General features: G+C 42.5%; 1 protein-coding gene across 3 annotated transcripts in view; it reads right to left on the reverse strand.

The window, feature by feature from the left end:
- Positions 1 to 18,044, reverse strand: part of LOC308657499 (uncharacterized protein) — an 80,201-nt gene extending 62,157 nt beyond the window's left edge. For all 3 annotated transcript variants that reach the window (XR_014023950.1, XM_081309235.1, XM_081309234.1), the window contains exon 1: positions 17,626 to 18,044. Coding sequence is in view for 2 of the 3 variants with exons in the window: in XM_081309235.1 (XP_081165361.1) it covers positions 17,626 to 17,934 (309 nt within the window). In the remaining variant the exon portion in view is untranslated. The remainder of the gene's footprint in view (positions 1 to 17,625) is intronic.
- Positions 18,045 to 18,233: the final 189 nt, after the last annotated feature.

Raw genomic sequence — 18,233 nt, forward strand, 5'->3', positions numbered from 1 at the left:
CTGCTTGACCTCTGCTCTGGGCTCTGGGCTGCTCTATCTTCCTGAGTGAGCCTGGAACCTCAGCATGCTGAATTAATAAATCCCCTTTTGCCAATTGCATGGAGCCAGTCTCTTGTGTGGTCTCTTTCTCCGACGCTCTGCCGGACCCTTACAGTCCCAGCACCATTTGTTGAAAAGACTACCCTTCTCCTTATTGAAGCTTCTTTTTGAAAATCATTTGGCTACATATGTATAGTGTCATCACTATACTTCAAATGGACTCCCAATTCCATCCTACGGATCAACATCTCTGATCTTACACCTGTCCCACACTATCTTGATTAATGTAGCTTTGTAGCAAATTTTAAAATTGGGAAGTGAGAATCCTTCAAGATTCTTTTTGGCTCTTCTGGGTCTCTTGCATCTTCAGGTGAATTTTAGGATCAGCTTGCCAATTTATTTAAAAAGGGCAGCTAGAATTTTGGTAGGAATTATGTTGAATCTGTGTATCAATTTTGGTAATAATATCACCTTAATACTATGAAATATTTCAACCTATAAACCTAAGTGTCTTCCCATTTAAGTCTGTCTCCTTTAATGACCCCCAACAGTGTTTAGCGTACACATCCTATAGCTCTTGTTAAATTCATTCCTATTTCATCTCTTTATGCTGTTGCAAATGGAATGATTTTTATTTAATTTTCAAAAACTTCACTGATAATGTTTAGAAATGCAACTTTTTCTTTGCTCTTGTAAGCCTGTTGAGCTCATTTATTAGTTCTATTTTTTGTGTGTGAATTGCTTAGAATTTTTATATACCTGATCATGTCAGCCACGAATAGTTTTTCTTCTTCCTTTCCAATGTGAACGCTTTCTTTTTCTTGCCTAGTTTTCCTGGCTACACACTTCACTACAGTGTTTCAGAGAAGTACCAGAGTGTAGAGCCTTGTCTTGTTCCCGATTTAGGGGGATGCACCTGGCATAATGCTCATGGTACCGCTTGGCTGGCCTAAGACCAAGGGCATCCAGTTGATGACCATACTTGGTCCAGGAAAGAGCATATAATGGTTAGCCCAATGAATGCTGAAGGGGCAATGACAATTTTCAGAGGAATTCATTCTTCTGTGTATTAATCAGCTTGGGCTGCTATAACAAAATATCAGACTGGGTAGCTTATACAGAAATCTATTTTCTCACTGTTCTAGATTGGAAAGTCAGTTCCTGATGCCTTCTTTGCAGATGGTCATCTTCTGTATCATGACAGAAGTAGAGAGAGTTCTTTGGTATCTCTTCTCATATGGACACTGATCTTTGACCTTTAATTTATTTAACCTTAATTACTTCCTCATTTCAAATATAGTCACACTGGGTGTTGGGGCTTCAACACATGAAAGGGGAGGGGACACAATACAGTTCATAGAACCCTTCCAGCCCTGCATTCTCTGAGAATGAGTTCTGGTCCTGGTTTCTTTTGCTCTCAACTAACCGAGTTTTTGAGGCAGAGGGAAAAAGAAGGGCCTGGGGTAAAGACTAAAGGGTCACTGATGCCGAGGAAGACCAGATGGGCAACCTGAGAAGAAGCAGGCCTTGCCCTCCCCAAGATGGTGCACAGGCCAATTCCTCCAATGCTAGATGAAGCTTGATTTTGACCAGTAAAAGTCTGTACTGCTCTCCTTTTCAACCAAAGAAGTATATTTTAAAACTGAAGGTCAAAAATATTGATTTCAGAAATGTCAAAGAAATGGCAAAATATACACTTTTTTAGCATAGAAAGAAAGCACTTCAAATCTAGCTTTACCTTGACAAAACCTTCATACTGTCCTATTGTAGGCTGAGTTGTGTCTTTTCAAAACTCATGCGAAGTCCTAACCCCCAGAATGTGACTATATTTAAAGATAGATCTTTGAGAAAACTAAGTTAAAATGTGGCAGTTAGATCCAGTACGACTGGGGTCCTCAGAAGAAGAAATCAGAACTCAGACACACAGAGGGACAACCCTGTGAGGACACAGGGAGAAGATGGCATCTGTAGCCAAGGAGGAGGCCTCAGGAGCAGACACTTTGAGCTTGGCCTTCAGCATCTAGGGCTGGATGCTAAATCTCTAGTTGGATCCCAGAGGGCGTTTGTTATGGCAGCTTGTGCAAACTAAAACAGCCCCAGCCTGAAACGGCGCCTCCCTCTCTCAGCTACCTGCTGGAACTTCCCGTGGCTTACCTAGTACTCTCTTGCACAAAAACCACTTAGCCACCTTTTTTTCCACCCATTTTTTCTCCATTTTCCCAACAGATCCATGACCAAGTTTCTGAATACAGACTTTGTCTTACAGAACATACACCTTAGAATCTGCCAACTCCCAGCTCTACAGGCAGACGCCATCATGCTGCCAGGTCATGGGGTGGGTTGGGGGCCAGTTTAAAAGGTCTGCAAAAGTCACAATCTGAAGAAAAGGTATAAGGATGGGGCTGAGAGTGCAGAGCTAGAAAGAAGGCCAAGTACAAGAGAAGGTCAGACACAAAGCAGCTGAGCAATCCAAGGTGAGGCAGCAGCCAGGTCAGCATGGAGAGAAGCCAGAGCGGCTGCAGCAGGTTCATGCAACTCAGATAGGATCACAAACAGGGTGTTCCAGTATAGTATGCCTCTCAAAATAGACCTTAAAGAACAAAGGCAGACCCATGCTCAGTAGCATCTAGAGTCACACACGGCAGCCCTGGAAAGCAGTGCATCACTCTAGGTACAGGCAAGGCAGCTCAAGAGGCCCGAGTCCCAAGGCTCTTGGCACGAGGGGGAATGGTAGAACAGTACGTAAGTCTGCCCCTGTGTGGATGTGGTGCAGGTGATCACCCCCGGGCCCTGTGCCTACCAGGCAAGCACTATTTCACTGAGCAACACCCAGCTGGGGATACGGATCAAGCAATGCCATTAATAAAACAACTGGCTTATGACCAAGCAAATCGTTGCTGCAGAGAGGTTATTAGACCATGGAGACATGAAGACTTAAATACATATATTAAATTATGTAGAGATATTAATGAACAAGGGCAAGTCTTGGCAGCTGCAGTACAACAGGCTTTAGATGCCAGGCCAGAAACATGCTATAATTGTGAACAAACAGGACATTTTAAAAGGAGTTGCCCCATAAGAAGAGGTTTTAACAAAACTAGAAATCAAAGGAATAGAATACCGGGTATTTGCCCACGATGCCATAGAGGGAGACATTGGGCTAATGAATGCCGTTCTCAAACCACCATAGAAGGTACTCCGTTATCAAAAAACGGACAAGGATCAGGTATTTACCCACGATATCGTGGAGAAAGACATCAGGCTTCATTGCCAAAAAACGGACTGGGGGGCCCTGCCGCAGTCTGGCTGGGCACAATTCAGGAGCCACTTGTCAAAAGAAACTAACTTTATTTTTAGAACTACAAATGCCAAACAAAACAGCTCCTCAGGAAAACCCCTCAGAGCCCAACTGCCACCACCGGCTTCCAACAAGCCTCTCACCCCCACACAAACCTCACCACCTCCCACAATCCTCCTGTTCTTGAGGCCGATTGGCTGGGTTGCATGGGCGGAGCCAAAGAAGTCCCCCAATCAGCAGCTCCGTGGAGGAGCCAATTAGCTAGATGTTGCTGGGGCCGCTGTGAGCCAATCATCAGCTGGCAGCTGGTTGCTGGCAGCTGGAAGTTTGCTGGGGCCCCTTTGGCTGTGGCTCTCAACAGGGCCCAATGCTCCGGGGCCCACAACCACAAATATACGGGGCAGTGGAGGAACCCAGCAACACCATCAGGGTGGTGCCCAGGACACATTGTCCATTAAATCCCTCATCAGACAAACCCAAGGGAGCGCAGGGTTGGACATCTGCGCCTCTGCCAGAGGAGTATTAACTCCAGAGATGGGAGTTCAAATCATTCCTACAGGAGTAAAAGGACCTCTTCCCCAAGGAACAGTAGGCTTATTATTGGGACGCAGCTCTTCTACTCTAAAAGGACTTATGATAAGTCCTGGGGTAATTGATCCCGATTATGTAGGTGAAATAAAAATTATAGCTAGTTCTCCAGGAGGAATATCAGTAATTTCACCTGGAGATAGAATAGCACAGTTGTTAATAATACCCAGCCTACATAATAAGTTCTCTAGTCATAATGTAGAAAGAGGTTCTAAGGGATTAGGCTCCACAGGTGTAGATTGGGCTATGTTGTCTTTAAATTTAGATTCTCACCCGATGCTAAAACTAAATATTCAAGGTCACGAGTTTAATGGGCTACTGGACACAGGTGCTGACCTTAGCATCATATCTCGTCGAGAATGGCCAAAACATTGGCCATTACAACAAGCCACTCAAACGCTTCGAGGCCTAGGAGTGGTGACTAATCCCCATAGAAGTGCTATGGTATTAGATTGGAAGGATCCTGAAGGATGTGAAGGAACTATACAACCATATGTTTTGGATCACCTTCCTATTAATTTATGGGGACGAGATGTCCTGGATCAACTAGGTTTGATGTTAACAAATAACATCAATTCTAATGCGCCCACTACTAGGGCTAGACAAGGTGTTAGGAAAGAAAAAAGATTAGAAAAACAAGAACAAGGTTTAGCAGCACCAATTCAATTAGATCAAGGAACAGACAGACATGGGTCGGATTTTCAGAAAGGGCCACTGAGACAATCAAAATTACTTGGAAATCAGAAAGACCAGTGTGGGTTCCTCAGTGGCCCTTGACTAAAGAAAAGATACAAGTAGCCCATGATCTGGTCAAACAACAATTAGCGGAAGGACATTTACAACCTTCCGTATCTCCCCATAATACTCCCATTTTTGTCATCAAAAAGAAATCGGGTAAATGGAGATTATTGCAAGATTTAAGAGCCATTAATAATGAGATGGTTATTATGGGATCTGCTCAATCAGGGATTCCTCAATTATCTGCTTTACCAAAAACGTGGCATGTTTTATCTATAGATATTAAAGATTGTTTTTTTTTTTTTCGATTCCAATTCATCCCGAGGATAGTCCACGTTTTGCATTTACTATCCCTGCATTAAATCATGAAGGTCCTGATGAGAGATATGAGTGGAAAGTACTCCCTCAAGGGATGGCTAACAGCCCAACTATGTGTCAAATTTATGTTAATAAAGCAATCCAGCCACTTAGAAATCAAAATCCTGAACTAAAAATATTTCACTATATGGATGATGTATTATTAGCACATAAAGATAAAAACATATTGCTGGAATGTTATGCCACACTTACGAACTTATTAAAAAATTATAATCTAGAGATAGGAATAGATAAAGTACAATTAAATTTTCCAATTAATTATTTAGGAGTTCTATTATCCTCAACCATGGTCCGTCCACCGAAAATTCAAATACGAGTAGATCAACTCAAATCACTCAACGATTTTCAAAAGTTATTGGGAGACATAAATTGGATAAGGCCTTATCTAGGCATACCAACAGGAGAGTTGGGACCTTTATTTGATATCCCAAAAGGTCCATCAGATCCAAATTCACCCCGAATGTTAACTCCTAAAGCTAGAAAGGCATTAAAAATTATTGAAGCATATATGGAAAATATGCATCTAGATAGAATTGATATAAGTTTGCCTTTATTATTTATTGTACTACCAACAAAAAATATTCCTACAGGAGTATTTTGGCAAGAAGGTCCATTATTGTGGATACATTTATCTTATTCTCCTAACACTATTCTTACTAGGTATCCTGAGGCTGTAGGACAATTAATACTCAAAGGAATAAGAGCAGCAAAGGGAGTGTTTGGAATTTCTCCCAATAAAATTATTACTCCATATACTATGGATCAAATTGATGAGTTAGCTAATGAGTTAAATACTTGGGCAATAATCATGTGTAAATCTAATGTTTCATTTGATAATCATTTGCCATCGAATCCTTTGTTGTCTTTTTGGTCTAAGCATCCTGTAGTTTTTCCTAAAATGACAAGGAAAACACCTATCATGAATGCTCCAAATATATTCACTGATGGGTCTAATAATGGTACAGCAGCCGTAGTTACCCCTGATCAAACTTTTACATTTTTAGTACCCAAACAATCAGCTCAAAAGGTAGAGCTTAATGCAGTATTACAAGCTTTTGTGATGTTCAAAGATTCTGTATTTAATTTATTTTCTGATAGCAATATATAGTTAATGCTATTATATCCCTTGAAGATGCTGGTAGGATTTCCCCTCTACTGTTTTCTCTTTGTTTTCCGCTATACAAAGTTTAATCTGGGACAGAAAAGATCCATTCTTTATAGGACATATTAGGGCACATACAGGATTGCCTGGAGCCCTTAGTTTGGGCAATGATTTAGCAGATAAAACTACACATGATGTACATATTTTCTCTACATTAGAAGAAGCTACAAATTTTCATAAAAGGTTTCATGTTAATGCTAATACTTTACAAAAGCGTTTTAAAATAACTAAGGAACAAGCCAGGCATGTAATAAGACAATGTCAAAATTGTGTGACCTTTTTACCACAAGTTAATCTTGGAGTCAATCCTAGAAGACTGATACCTAACCATATTTGGCAGATGGACATCACACACTTGCCAGAATTTGGAAAATTAAAATATTTACATGTTACAGTTGATACTTCTTCTGGATTTTTGATGGGCTCCTTTCATGCCGGAGAAAAAACTAAAGATGTTATAGCTCATTGCTTACAAAATTTTGCCACTGTGGGTGTTCCTAAACAGTTAAAAACTGATAACGGTCCTGGTTATACTTCTGCCTCTTTTAAACAATTTTGCTCATCATTTGGTATTACTCATATAACAGGAATCCCATACAATCCACAGGGACAAGGCATAGTTGAAAGAGCTCATCAAACTATTAAAACATACCTATTAAAGCAAAAAGAGGGTATTGGGAAGGGGTATATATTCCCCAAAGATAAACTTAAAATAACCCTTTTTACTCTAAACTTTCTAAATTTGGATTCATCAGGACTTAGTGCTGCGGAAAGACATATGTACCCGAAAAATGTACATAAGCCTAAGGTACTTTGGAAAGATATTCTAACAGGACAATGGAAAGGCCCTGATCCAGTTATTGTCTGGAGTCGGGGTTCCGTTTGTGTGTTTCCACAGGGAGAACAGCAGCCGATTTGGATTCCAGAGAGATTAACTAAAGCAATTTCTACAGAAGAAAAAGATGATTTGACTCAAATCCATGACAGCTGATATCCAGAGCTCCAGCTTGGCTATTCTTACATCTGCGACAGTGATTAACCACGGTGCTTTTTTCAATATCTATTTTATTATTGCATTTTTCCCCACATCGTAAAGTTCTATTTTATTTTTTGAGCTCATACAAACCTAGGTTAATGTTTTTCTGATCAGTTTTATTTTTTGACTGTGTTTTATTTTTTGACTAGAGTTTTTAAACATTGCAATGGAGATTTCACCTAGGTAAAACTACAAGGCCTTTATTGTCTTATGTGTTGTATGTTGTGTGCACTGTTTTGTGTTGTATGTCTGTATGTGTGTATGTCCATATTTCATATATGAGGAGCGCTCATGAAAAAATGGATCCGAATTTTTTTTTATTCACGTGATTTATATGGTTTAATTTAAATTAGGTAAACAGCTGTTAATGATTGTTTTTAAAGGTGGTTAACGGATCTGTTTGCTTACTTGCTGGCTCGGATCCCCCCTGGCCCCCAGGGCTTGGTGCCGGCCCTGGTTTCTTGTTGTGCACGTCAAAGAGGCCAGCTCCCAAGGCCTTGAAAGATTTGTGGTGTCTGTTTTCATATTCAGCCTATAATGGTCATGTGGGAACGTCCTGACCTGCTTGGGTCTGATAAGGTTCCTGGTTGAAGGCTTAGTATGAGTCGACAAGGACCACCTGCCCCCCTCCGTCCTTGCTTCCGCCTACCAGTAACTTTCCATTCTGTCTGCAAGAAATATATAAGTATGAGCTGAGATAATAAAGTCAGATTCCCCCTGGATGAAGAACCTTGGTGCCTGTGAATTCTTTTAACCCCGACGTCTCCCGCCGGACTCGGTCCATTTTCTGCCGGACGCGGCAGTTTGGAGGTTCCGCCGACCGGAAAGAGGAGGTAAGCGGACGGGGGCTCCCTCCACGGAGAGGGGGGACTGGAAGCCTTCCATAAGCAGAAGGGGTCCTTCCATAAAGTAAAGAGACTGGAAGCCTTCCATAAGCAGAAGGGGTCCTTCCATAAAGTAAAGAGACTGGAAGCCTTCCATTAGAAGAAGGGGTCCTTCCATAAGAAAAAGAGACCTTCCATAAGAGAAGGGGGAAAAAGTTGCAACTTAAATAAGGAACCATGGGTAACTCAGCAGCAAATGTTCGTCTGGCCAACGAACTCAGGGAGCTGCTGAACACACAAGGAACAGGAATAAAAACAAAAACTGTAACAGAATTCGTTGAAGTTATTGCCCAGGCATGTCCTTGGTTTCTGACAGGGGGATTTCTTAATAACAATGATTTGGATCAAGTCAGATGTGATTTACAAAGATTGTTGAGGGATCAGGGTCCAGAAAGTATCCCAATCGCCACTTTCTCTTTATGGAGACTGGTTAAAGATGCTTTGTTAATAGATAAAATAAAGATTAAGGAACAGCTTGCAGAATGTGAACAAGTCCTTGACCAGGTCCAGGAAGAGCAAATGGCAGAGTCCTTACCCCTTTCCCATTATTCTTTCACATCTCCTTCTTCATTCTTAGATCCACCCTAGCTGCTCTCAACCCTGCCTTCTCATCTTCCCCCTCCCTAATAGGCCCACAAAAAAGTCTTAACTGACCTTCTCCAGAATATTCACCATGGCTTATTTTAGGATTTTCAGCAAAAAAATCTCTACAAAAGGGTTCAATGTAGATAAATTTCCTATTTTCATGTTGCCCTGTTTTATTTGGCTACTGTCTGAAAAAAAAAAAAAAAAAAAGATCAGCACTCCAGGCGCTAGACACTCCCTTACTAGTTTTTCACAAAAATATGTAAACAAGGCCTCTGGCCTTGAGCTGGGCTTCACAGTGCTGAGTACATTTCTAAGATAAGGGAGTTACTAACTGGGCTCCATGGTAACAGCAGGCAGGAGGAGGAACTGGAAAGGGAGATAGAGGAACTAGAGGGTCAAATGAAGAAGTCAAGATTTAAAGCACCTACGGCCCCGATCGTTGTTGTGCTCCCTCCTTATAACCCCGATTGGGAGGAGGACAACCCCAAAAGGCAGAGTGTACGGGGCGATCCAGAGACAGAACAAGCTGCTACCACAGTAAGATCTTAGCCAGGCGGGGAAAAATGCAGACAAAATCAAACAAAATGTAATCGGCTAGGAAAACTTGGGGAACTTTTGCCTCCAAAATGAGCAGCGGACTCCATGTTGTTTGCATCACCATGGTAACCATGGACTGCCTGGCCGGAAGAGCGGCTTCCTGGTCCCACTTTCCACACTTTTGGGGCTACTGATTGGTTCTTCCACAGTCACTCAGACAGGACTTCTAGTCCCGCCTTCCAGCCACTAACCTGTACTGCTGTGTTTCAGATTTCTACCGGAGCTGCTCAGAGCCTGTATTTTTAAAAAGATGCCTACCTGTAAATGCTAACGAAAGATATCTTTTTCAGACAAAATTTAATTCTACAGGTTTCTATGTTACAGACCTAAATTTAAGCTAGTTCTAAGTTAAATAACCTGACCTTTTCTTTATAGTTGTGTTACTAAATAATGTTCTATTGATGAGAGATATCAAATATGCTTCTTTATATTTTACCTTTAATTTTGGAGGTTATGAGGATACATTTGCTCGCCACAGGAACAAGCTGGCAAAGTTCCTGTGATGACCAAAAAATCCTTATTTTCATTGCTAACTATAAAAATAAAAATGTATACTCAAGGATCTTATTTCAGTTACATCAAGTGACGTCACATAAAAGAGTGCACTCCTAGTTAAAAATAAATTAAAATGGATCCAAATATTTTAAGGCCACGTGGTTACATAAAGTTAATACAATTATAAGTTAAGTTCTTATTCTTAATATATATTTTTTAGATATTTAAATAACCTATATTTGTTAATCTATAAATTAATTAGCACATGCCTAATTGATTAATTAATATATATTTGCCTAATTGTTTTCCTTCAACAGGAAACCCATAATTTATGTTTTATATTTACATTTATCAGATACTCTGCCTTTTCAGTTACAGATATTTGAGATAAATGTGTTTACTATAAATTTGCTTTTAAGTGAAAATACAATCAAGTAGTTTCTAATTCTCAAGGTTACTATTTAAACTTATAAGATGATAAATTATTATAATTATTTCTACAAAATATCTAAAGGTTTTAACTATATTTTCATTGATATTTCTTATTAAAGTATAATAATTTGTTTATAGATCCTAAGGTTTTCAAAAATTGTTCCAAAGTATATTTTTTTTTAAGAAAAAGGTGCTTCAACAAAGAAAAAGCACACATGGATCCTAAAAAGAAGAAAGAAATCATCTTTGGGTAAAACAAGGTCTTTATATTCATTTTCCTAAAAAAAAAAAAAAAAAAAAAAAAAAAAAAAAAAAAGGGGGTTTTATATTGTTATCTAAACAGATGATGTAAAAAGTTAGAACAATTAAAAAAGAGATTTATATATACTAAACTGACTATAATTAATTTAAGGGTATTTCAGGTTATTTTCCTAATTTAACTATACTAATGTGAGCAAAAATTTTGTCCATATTTTGATATGATAAACACCTATTAAAATGTAAGTTTATTTTTTAAAGAAAGATCCTTATTGCCTAATAATTCTTACTGTTTAAGATAAAGATTAATTTTGGTAAATAAATTCACATTGTTGATTAAACATTAAGTATATTGAACTACTAACTTAAATCCCTGTATGACCTTTTGAGAGGAGACCCCTCACCCACCTCCCTGTAAAAACCTACCCCAAAAGCCTTGAAGGCACTCAGATTAATAAAAACAGCCCCACAAAAGATACAGGTTACCCAGATAGATTATTCTATACCCCTATCATTTATAATCCTGCCATCAAAATTAACTCCTACTGGAGTGTTTTGGCAAACAGGTCCCATCTATTGGGTCCATTTACCCGCTTCTAACTCTCGGGTGATAAGTCCCTTTTATGAACTAGTAATAAATCTGATCTGGAAAGCCAAATATTTGGGTGATGCACTGTTTGGAAAAACTTTTGACATTCTCATTCAGCCTTATACCCAGGATATGACTTTAAAATTACAACAAGAACATGATCTTTGGTGTCTTTTTCTCTGTAATTTCAAAGGTCAAATTGATAATCACTTCCCCCAACATAAACTTCTAGAAGGCCTTAAAAAATGTTCTATTATTTTTCCTAAAATTATTAAAGGGGAACCTATCCCGGGGGCTCAGACTGTTTATACAGACGGAGCAAAAGGGGGATTTGCTGTTGTTTTTGATGGATCTCAAGTAATTCGACACCCTGTTCCTAAACTGTCTGCCCAAAGATCAGAAGTTGAGGCTCTAATTATGGCCCTTAAACTTTACAATTCCACCCCACTTAATATGTATACTGATAGTCTCTATGTTGCCAATTTAGCCTTAGTTATTGAAACAGCCCCTTATATTGGCAGGCAATCTACTATCATGGAACAATTACAAACGGTTCAGCTTCTTGTTTGGGCTAGACGAGATCCTTTATTCATTGGACATATCCGAGGACATTCAGAGCTTCCTGGACCTCTGGCGGAAGGCAATGCTAAAGCAGATGCCGCCACTCACAATATGGGACCGCTTTTCGGTCTCCTCCTTATAGTTGCTGTAGGCCCCTGCCTTGTCAAGAGAATGACACAATTTATTAAAGACCAAATTAACATTCTGACTTCTAAGCCAATACAGGTCCATTATCAACGTCTACAAACCAAGGATGATCTTGCTGAAGTTTGTCTCCAACCAATTCGAAGATGATTTTTCTACAATGATCCCTGCTTCATGCCTTCCTCCTTTTGCCCCCTTCTTTTCTTCTTTATTTTTATTATTCCTCTCCTCTGACTCTATGCCTTGTCGAACCGGAACCAATTAAAAACCCAATAATGACTGGCTGGATCGCTACCACTAAATGCCTTGGTAATAACGAGCTGATCTTGTAGTACCCAGAGACGGGCAACTTTCACACTTGCACTGCAACCTAAGACAGGGGAATGGGGCCTCCCCAGAGACGGGTAAGCACTGTAAGGGCAGTGAACGACCTAAGACAGGGGCTACTTGATTCCCTTTGACGTGCAACAAACAAAAGAGGGGGAACTGCTGGCTCGGATCCCCCCTGGCCCCCAGGGCTTGGTGCCGGCCCTGGTTTCTTGTTGTGCACGTCAAAGAGGCCAGCTCCCAAGGCCTTGAAAGATTTGTGGTGTCTGTTTTCATATTCAGCCTATAATGGTCATGTGGGAACGTCCTGACCTGCTTGGGTCTGATAAGGTTCCTGGTTGAAGGCTTAGTATGAGTCGACAAGGACCACCTGCCCCCCTCCGTCCTTGCTTCCGCCTACCAGTAACTTTCCATTCTGTCTGCAAGAAATATATAAGTATGAGCTGAGATAATAAAGTCAGATTCCCCCTGGATGAAGAACCTTGGTGCCTGTGAATTCTTTTAACCCCGACGTCTCCCGCCGGACTCGGTCCATTTTCGCCAGACGCGGCACTTACTAATTTAAATTAGGTAAACAGCTGTTAAGGATTGTTTTTAAAAGAGGTTAACAGATCTGTTTGTTTACTTTCACCTTTCCTTTTCATTATATTTAATAATTCTGTTCAGGATAATGTCTCTTTAGCATCATTGCCAGAATTCCCATCTCTATCCCAGTGCCGGTGAAGGCTAAGATAAAACCAAACTACAGCTTCTATGATAGCCATCACAGTAAACTGTATAAACTGATGCATCAATGAATATAACTCAACAAGTAATGCTCAATCAAGGACTTGATTTACTTTGGGAGGAAATGGACATATTGATAAACTCCTCCGATTTGAACTGCCTGCAGAACTTGCCTGGACTATATATCAGTTGCATGCATTGTGAAATATCGTCTGGTGCAGCGAATTGTGGTACTGCTGGCATATCTTTGCTGATGGTGTCACCAGTGATGCAATTTCCTTGCCAGCGCACCCATGTTAATTGTGGTAATGCTGGCATATCTTTGCTGATGGTGTCACCAGTGACGCAATTTTTCCAAAGGAGCCGTCAATTGCCTTGGTGTCGTGGCATTTCTGTATCCTCCTCCCTTCTACTAGTGATGGTCTAAAATTTGGGGGCCAACAGAGGTGAGGCAAAGAACCTCACCCCCCCACTGGCACCAAGGCTAAATTTGGGGGCCAACAGAGGTGAGGCAAGAACCTCACCCCCCCACTGGTGCATAGGCCTATCCACAAGCATGGCTGAATGCTGGACCGGTAGTCAGTGACGGGTTGATCTGATTGCAGTGGATTCAACCTAAGACAGGAAGCTGACGCCTAAATGTCAGTTCTCCCATGACGGGTAAGAACCATATGTTGAATTGGACAACCTACCAGGCACGGTCCTTAAGCCACATTGCTTGTTGTTTAATTAATCAGAAGGGGGGAGATGCTGAGGGCCATTGCCAAGTAGGAATGACGCATTGATATTTCCTTGCCAGCGTACCCCATGTTAAATGGACTTGCCTTGGAAATTTGCTGTGACCTTGCATGTGTGTTTGAGAAAGGTGACCCTGCTCAATGACCAGGGTGGATCCAGGATTAGGGTGTATCCTGCAGTTTGAGGAAGTGGGTTAAGGGCGTTCCCAGTTTAAGACCTTGGGTTTTAGGGAAGTTCGATGTTGAGGATTATTGCTGCTGGAAATAGGGCATTCCTGCTACCTGAGCTCCCTTTGAGTTCTCGTGAGATTCAGAGAGTATTTTGGGAAGAAAGCCTCGTAGAGTAGGTGAATTGGGCAGAAGAACTGGGATTGCCCCAGAGCGTGTGTGGAGGCTGGTGTGAGTTCGGGAATAAAGAATTGCTGTTTGAATCTACAAAGCTGTGGTGGCTCGTGATTCTGTGCCCAGCAAGACTGCGGCACCCAGCCCTGATTTTGTAGAGCTCATGTATCTTCCTCCCCGACACTGATTCACCTCAGCTGCTTCCTACCTCCACAGCCTCCGTTCACACTGTCCCATTTCCTGAAGAGCACCCCACCAGCTCTACCTCTCGGTGACACAAAGCCTGTCCCTCCTGGGAGGTCATCTAGCTCCAAGGCATGAGTGCTCTCTTGATCACTCTGTTGGCAGTGACTTCTCCCTCTCTGGAACACAGAACCACTTAGCCTTTGCCATCATTGGCCTGTGATGTCTCCTGACACTTTATTCTTTAATCAGCTAATTTTTTTTTTACCAGGAAAATGATGAACCATGCTATTTCATATAATTCACAATATTTTAAGTTTTTTTAAAACATACTATATATTGTCACTTTTTAAAAATGATTATGAAGCCTCAGGGAAAAAAATGACACCGGGGGGGCTGGGGTTGTGGCTCAGCCTGCCTCTTCTACAAAGGAGTGAGGCTAGAGGCAGGATAGGTGGCAGGCAGGCAGGAAGGCTTGTGATAGGGTTTAAAGTAGTCATTGTGAAGTACAGGGCTCAGTGGAAGAAGGGCATATTGTGACTCTGCACAAGCCGTGGTGCCCTCAACAGTGCGTGTGTGCTCCATTTATTCAAAGGGCTTGTGGAAGGGGATGTTGGCTGGAGGTGAGATCTGGGCTCCGACCCAACCTCAGCCACTAAGCAACTAGGTGGCAAGTTACCTGTCATTGTACTGAAAGTTCTGTCAATCAAAACAAAAACATTGAAGAGCATGCCACTTCTCTTTGAAATACACTATTTGCTATGGGTTGTCCCCGAAGGATTCACATGTTGGAGACTTGGTCCTCAACGCGGTGGTGCTGAGGTGGTGGGATCTTTAGAGGTGGGGCCTGATGAGAAGTCCTTAGGTCAAGGGGAGCTACCTTGTAAGAGATTAAGGTAGTTCCCATGTGAGACACCTTAATTCTCAGAGAAGATTGTTATACAGCCTAGCTCCACTCTGGCTTCCTGCCTAGTCACAGGAGGCTCCTCTTGTACATACTCCTGCCATTGTGAGACCATCCACCAGGATAGGATGTCGTCACCAGCACCAAGCAGATGCCAGCACCATGCTCTTGAACCTCCAGAATTGTGAGCAAAATAAGCCTCTATAAAGTTACCCAGCCTCAGGCATTTTGTTATAATAATGGGAAAACTAAGAGTCAACATTCTGATTACAGTTTTCAACTAATTATACACACAGTTTGTGTTAATCCATTCAAGTCACAAGGCTGGTGTCGAATTGTTGGGTTGATTTGATTAAGAGGATTGCTGGTGTGCCTGTGAGAGTGTGTCTAGGAATGATTGGCATGTGGGATAGCAAACTGAAATGGAAACCCTCCCTAAACATGCGCAGCACCATCCAGTAGGATGATGGCTGGAAAGGCATAAAAGTTGGAAGAACAAGGGGGCTGGGATTGTGGCTCAGTGGCAGAGCACTTGCCTAGCATGTTCAAGGCCCTGGGTTCAATCCTCAGAACCACATAAAAAATAAAAATAAAAAATAAATAAAATAAAGGTATTGTGTCCAACTACAATAAAAAATAAGTATTAAAAAAAAAGTTGGAAAAACAAGAAAGCAGCAGAAGCAAGCTGGATTCTTCTTGAGCCAGTTCTTGGTTGCTGCTGTGATCCTCTGAGGATATCAGATTCTCGTTTCTTCTCTTCCAAAGCAGACAGTGACCGTGACTTTCCAGAAGACTTTGGTCTCAGACTGGGGTAGCACCACTGATCCCTCTTATACTGGGGCTTCAGCCTCTTGGACGGTGCAGCTACTTGGTTGTTCCAGCTCTCCACCTGCGGACAGCCATGGTGGACTATCCAACTTCTGGTCACATGAGCCAATCTAATATATCCCCTTTTTATAATTATACTTCCTGTTGATTCTGTTCCTCTAGAGAACTCTAATACAGCCTGGTATAAAAGATTTGTCAAAATGTAGAAATATAAATGAGGCAGAGTGGTACAACCCTGTAAGTCCCTGCTATTCCGGAGGCTGAGGCATGAAGGTCACAAGTTCAAGGGTAGTCTGGGCAACTGAGTGAGACTCTATTTCAAAATAAAATTAAAAAAAAAAAAAAAACTAAAAGGGTTGGAGATGCAGTTTAGTGGTAGAATGAACTTTGGTTCAATTCACAGTACCATCCCTCCTATATTTAAAAAAAAAAAAACACGCCCAAAATCTAGCTATTCACAATCTAATACAGATCTCTGGCTGGATATTGCTCTCCACATTTATCCTTCTAAGAACAAAACATCTGCCAATATCAATGCTTTGGATTTCTTGGGGGAAGTAAATATATTAGCTATGAATAAATCTGGCTTTATTAAATAACCAACATAGGTACCACCTTTTTTTTTTTTTAACCCTTTTATAGTAAACTCCATGTCCAGGGGGAATAGGTTCCAGGATCCTCTGGCAGACATCAAAATCCTTAGATGATGAAGTCCCTTACATAAAATGACATGCTGTTTGCACATGCCCTATTCACATCCTCCCATATATCTCATTTACTTTTGGGCAAGCTCCCCTTAAGTTGCCCAGACTGTGCTCTAAATGGCTAGGTCCGTCATCCTTCTGTCTCAGCATCCAAGTACCAGGGCCTGGCCAGTGCCCAGGTCCCTATGCCTTAACGCACTGTTAATGCTATGTAAATGGTCCTAGTATTTAAGAGAATAACGAGGGGGACGTTTGTGCATGTCCTTTACATTTTTTTTTCCTGAATAGTTTCGATCTGTGTTAGCTGAATCCACAGGGAAAGAACCATGATCAGGGCACGTGGGCTGTAAATGCAATCTCTTCTCGGCTTAAGCAGAGCGAAACAAGGGGTCCCTGGAACACCCTGGAGGTACGCAGAGCCCCGTTTTCTCCAGGCCTGTTGGCAGCGTCCTTAGACTCTCCACACCCTTGCCAAAAGGGTTAAGAACCCCAGTGCTGGGCGGGGGCTCAGGGGTACAGCGCTTGCCTGGCACTGTTACCACTGATGACTCTCGACGATTCCTTGCTTCCCCAACGTTGAAGAATAACACCAGAGAAGCACGGCGGAGGCAAGGTCAGAGTAGAAATTACAAATTTATTAAAGGACAGCAGAAAAGACTTCTCCCGGAGGAAGAAGGGGACCCAAGAGGTGGAATCCGTGGAAGTGCGGTTGTCTCCCCTCCTTATAGTTCTTTCAGTGATGGAATGTAGGTGGGAAGGCCCAGGGGTGGGACACAGGTGAGCCAAAGAAGTAATCTGGGCAGGAAGGACTTATTAACATTTCTCTGGGACTTCATTAACATTCCATGAGTTGTCCTGTGTTTCCCGGAATTTATTCAACCGTGGCCTCCATTTTTGATCTTACTGGATATTAGACCCCATTTACCTAAGGACACTGACTGCCTAATCTGGCTTCAGGACCGCAGATAAGTAAGCCAATAAAAGTCCATCAACAACTAAAAATAGACATATATATATATATATATAAACACAGCTCTAAAAGCGCTCCTTTCGGACAGCTTGCCCACGGCTGGTGAAGGGCTCTCACCTCCGGAGCCCTGGGGGGACCCCCAGCCCGCAGGCCGGACTCCTCTCCCCGCAGCCCCCCACGCCAAGACGTCACAAAGGCCCCACCTCCTCCCCGCGGGGGCGGCGGGGGCAGGTCGGACACCGCGAGGCTCACCGCGACGGGGTCCCCACTATGCCCTCCAGGGCTCCTCGCCCGGCACCAGCCGGCCGAAGATTCAGCAGCGACTTCCTCGCGAACCGACCTGAACGCGAAGGCGGCCCACAAGTCACTCGGGCGCGTGAGCTGCGGCCGGCCACCTCGCCCCAGCCGCCCCAGGCGTGTGCGCATGCGTGCGACAGGCGCGCTCCTCCCGGCGACCGTTTCCAACGCGCTGGACGCATGCGCCGCGCGACGCCCTGCGGCCTGGGGAAGGAGGTGCTTCTGCCCCAACTCCGACGCGCTTGCGCAGTGCCCGGACGCGGGCGTTTCTCCTTTTTTTTCAATCGGGTTTGAGGGGTAGATTCGAGTTACAAAATGGCGGCCTAGAGTGCGCTCCCCGCCGTTTCCCTGGTGGTCTCTGGCTTAGTGGATATCTCCGCGTCTCGGTGCCGAGCTCACAGACACGCGGCCCCCGGGGGACATGGTGT

Source organism: Spermophilus citellus (assembly GCF_964194105.1).
Source record: "Spermophilus citellus genome assembly, chromosome: 10".
Classification (NCBI taxonomy): Eukaryota; Metazoa; Chordata; class Mammalia; order Rodentia; family Sciuridae; genus Spermophilus; species Spermophilus citellus.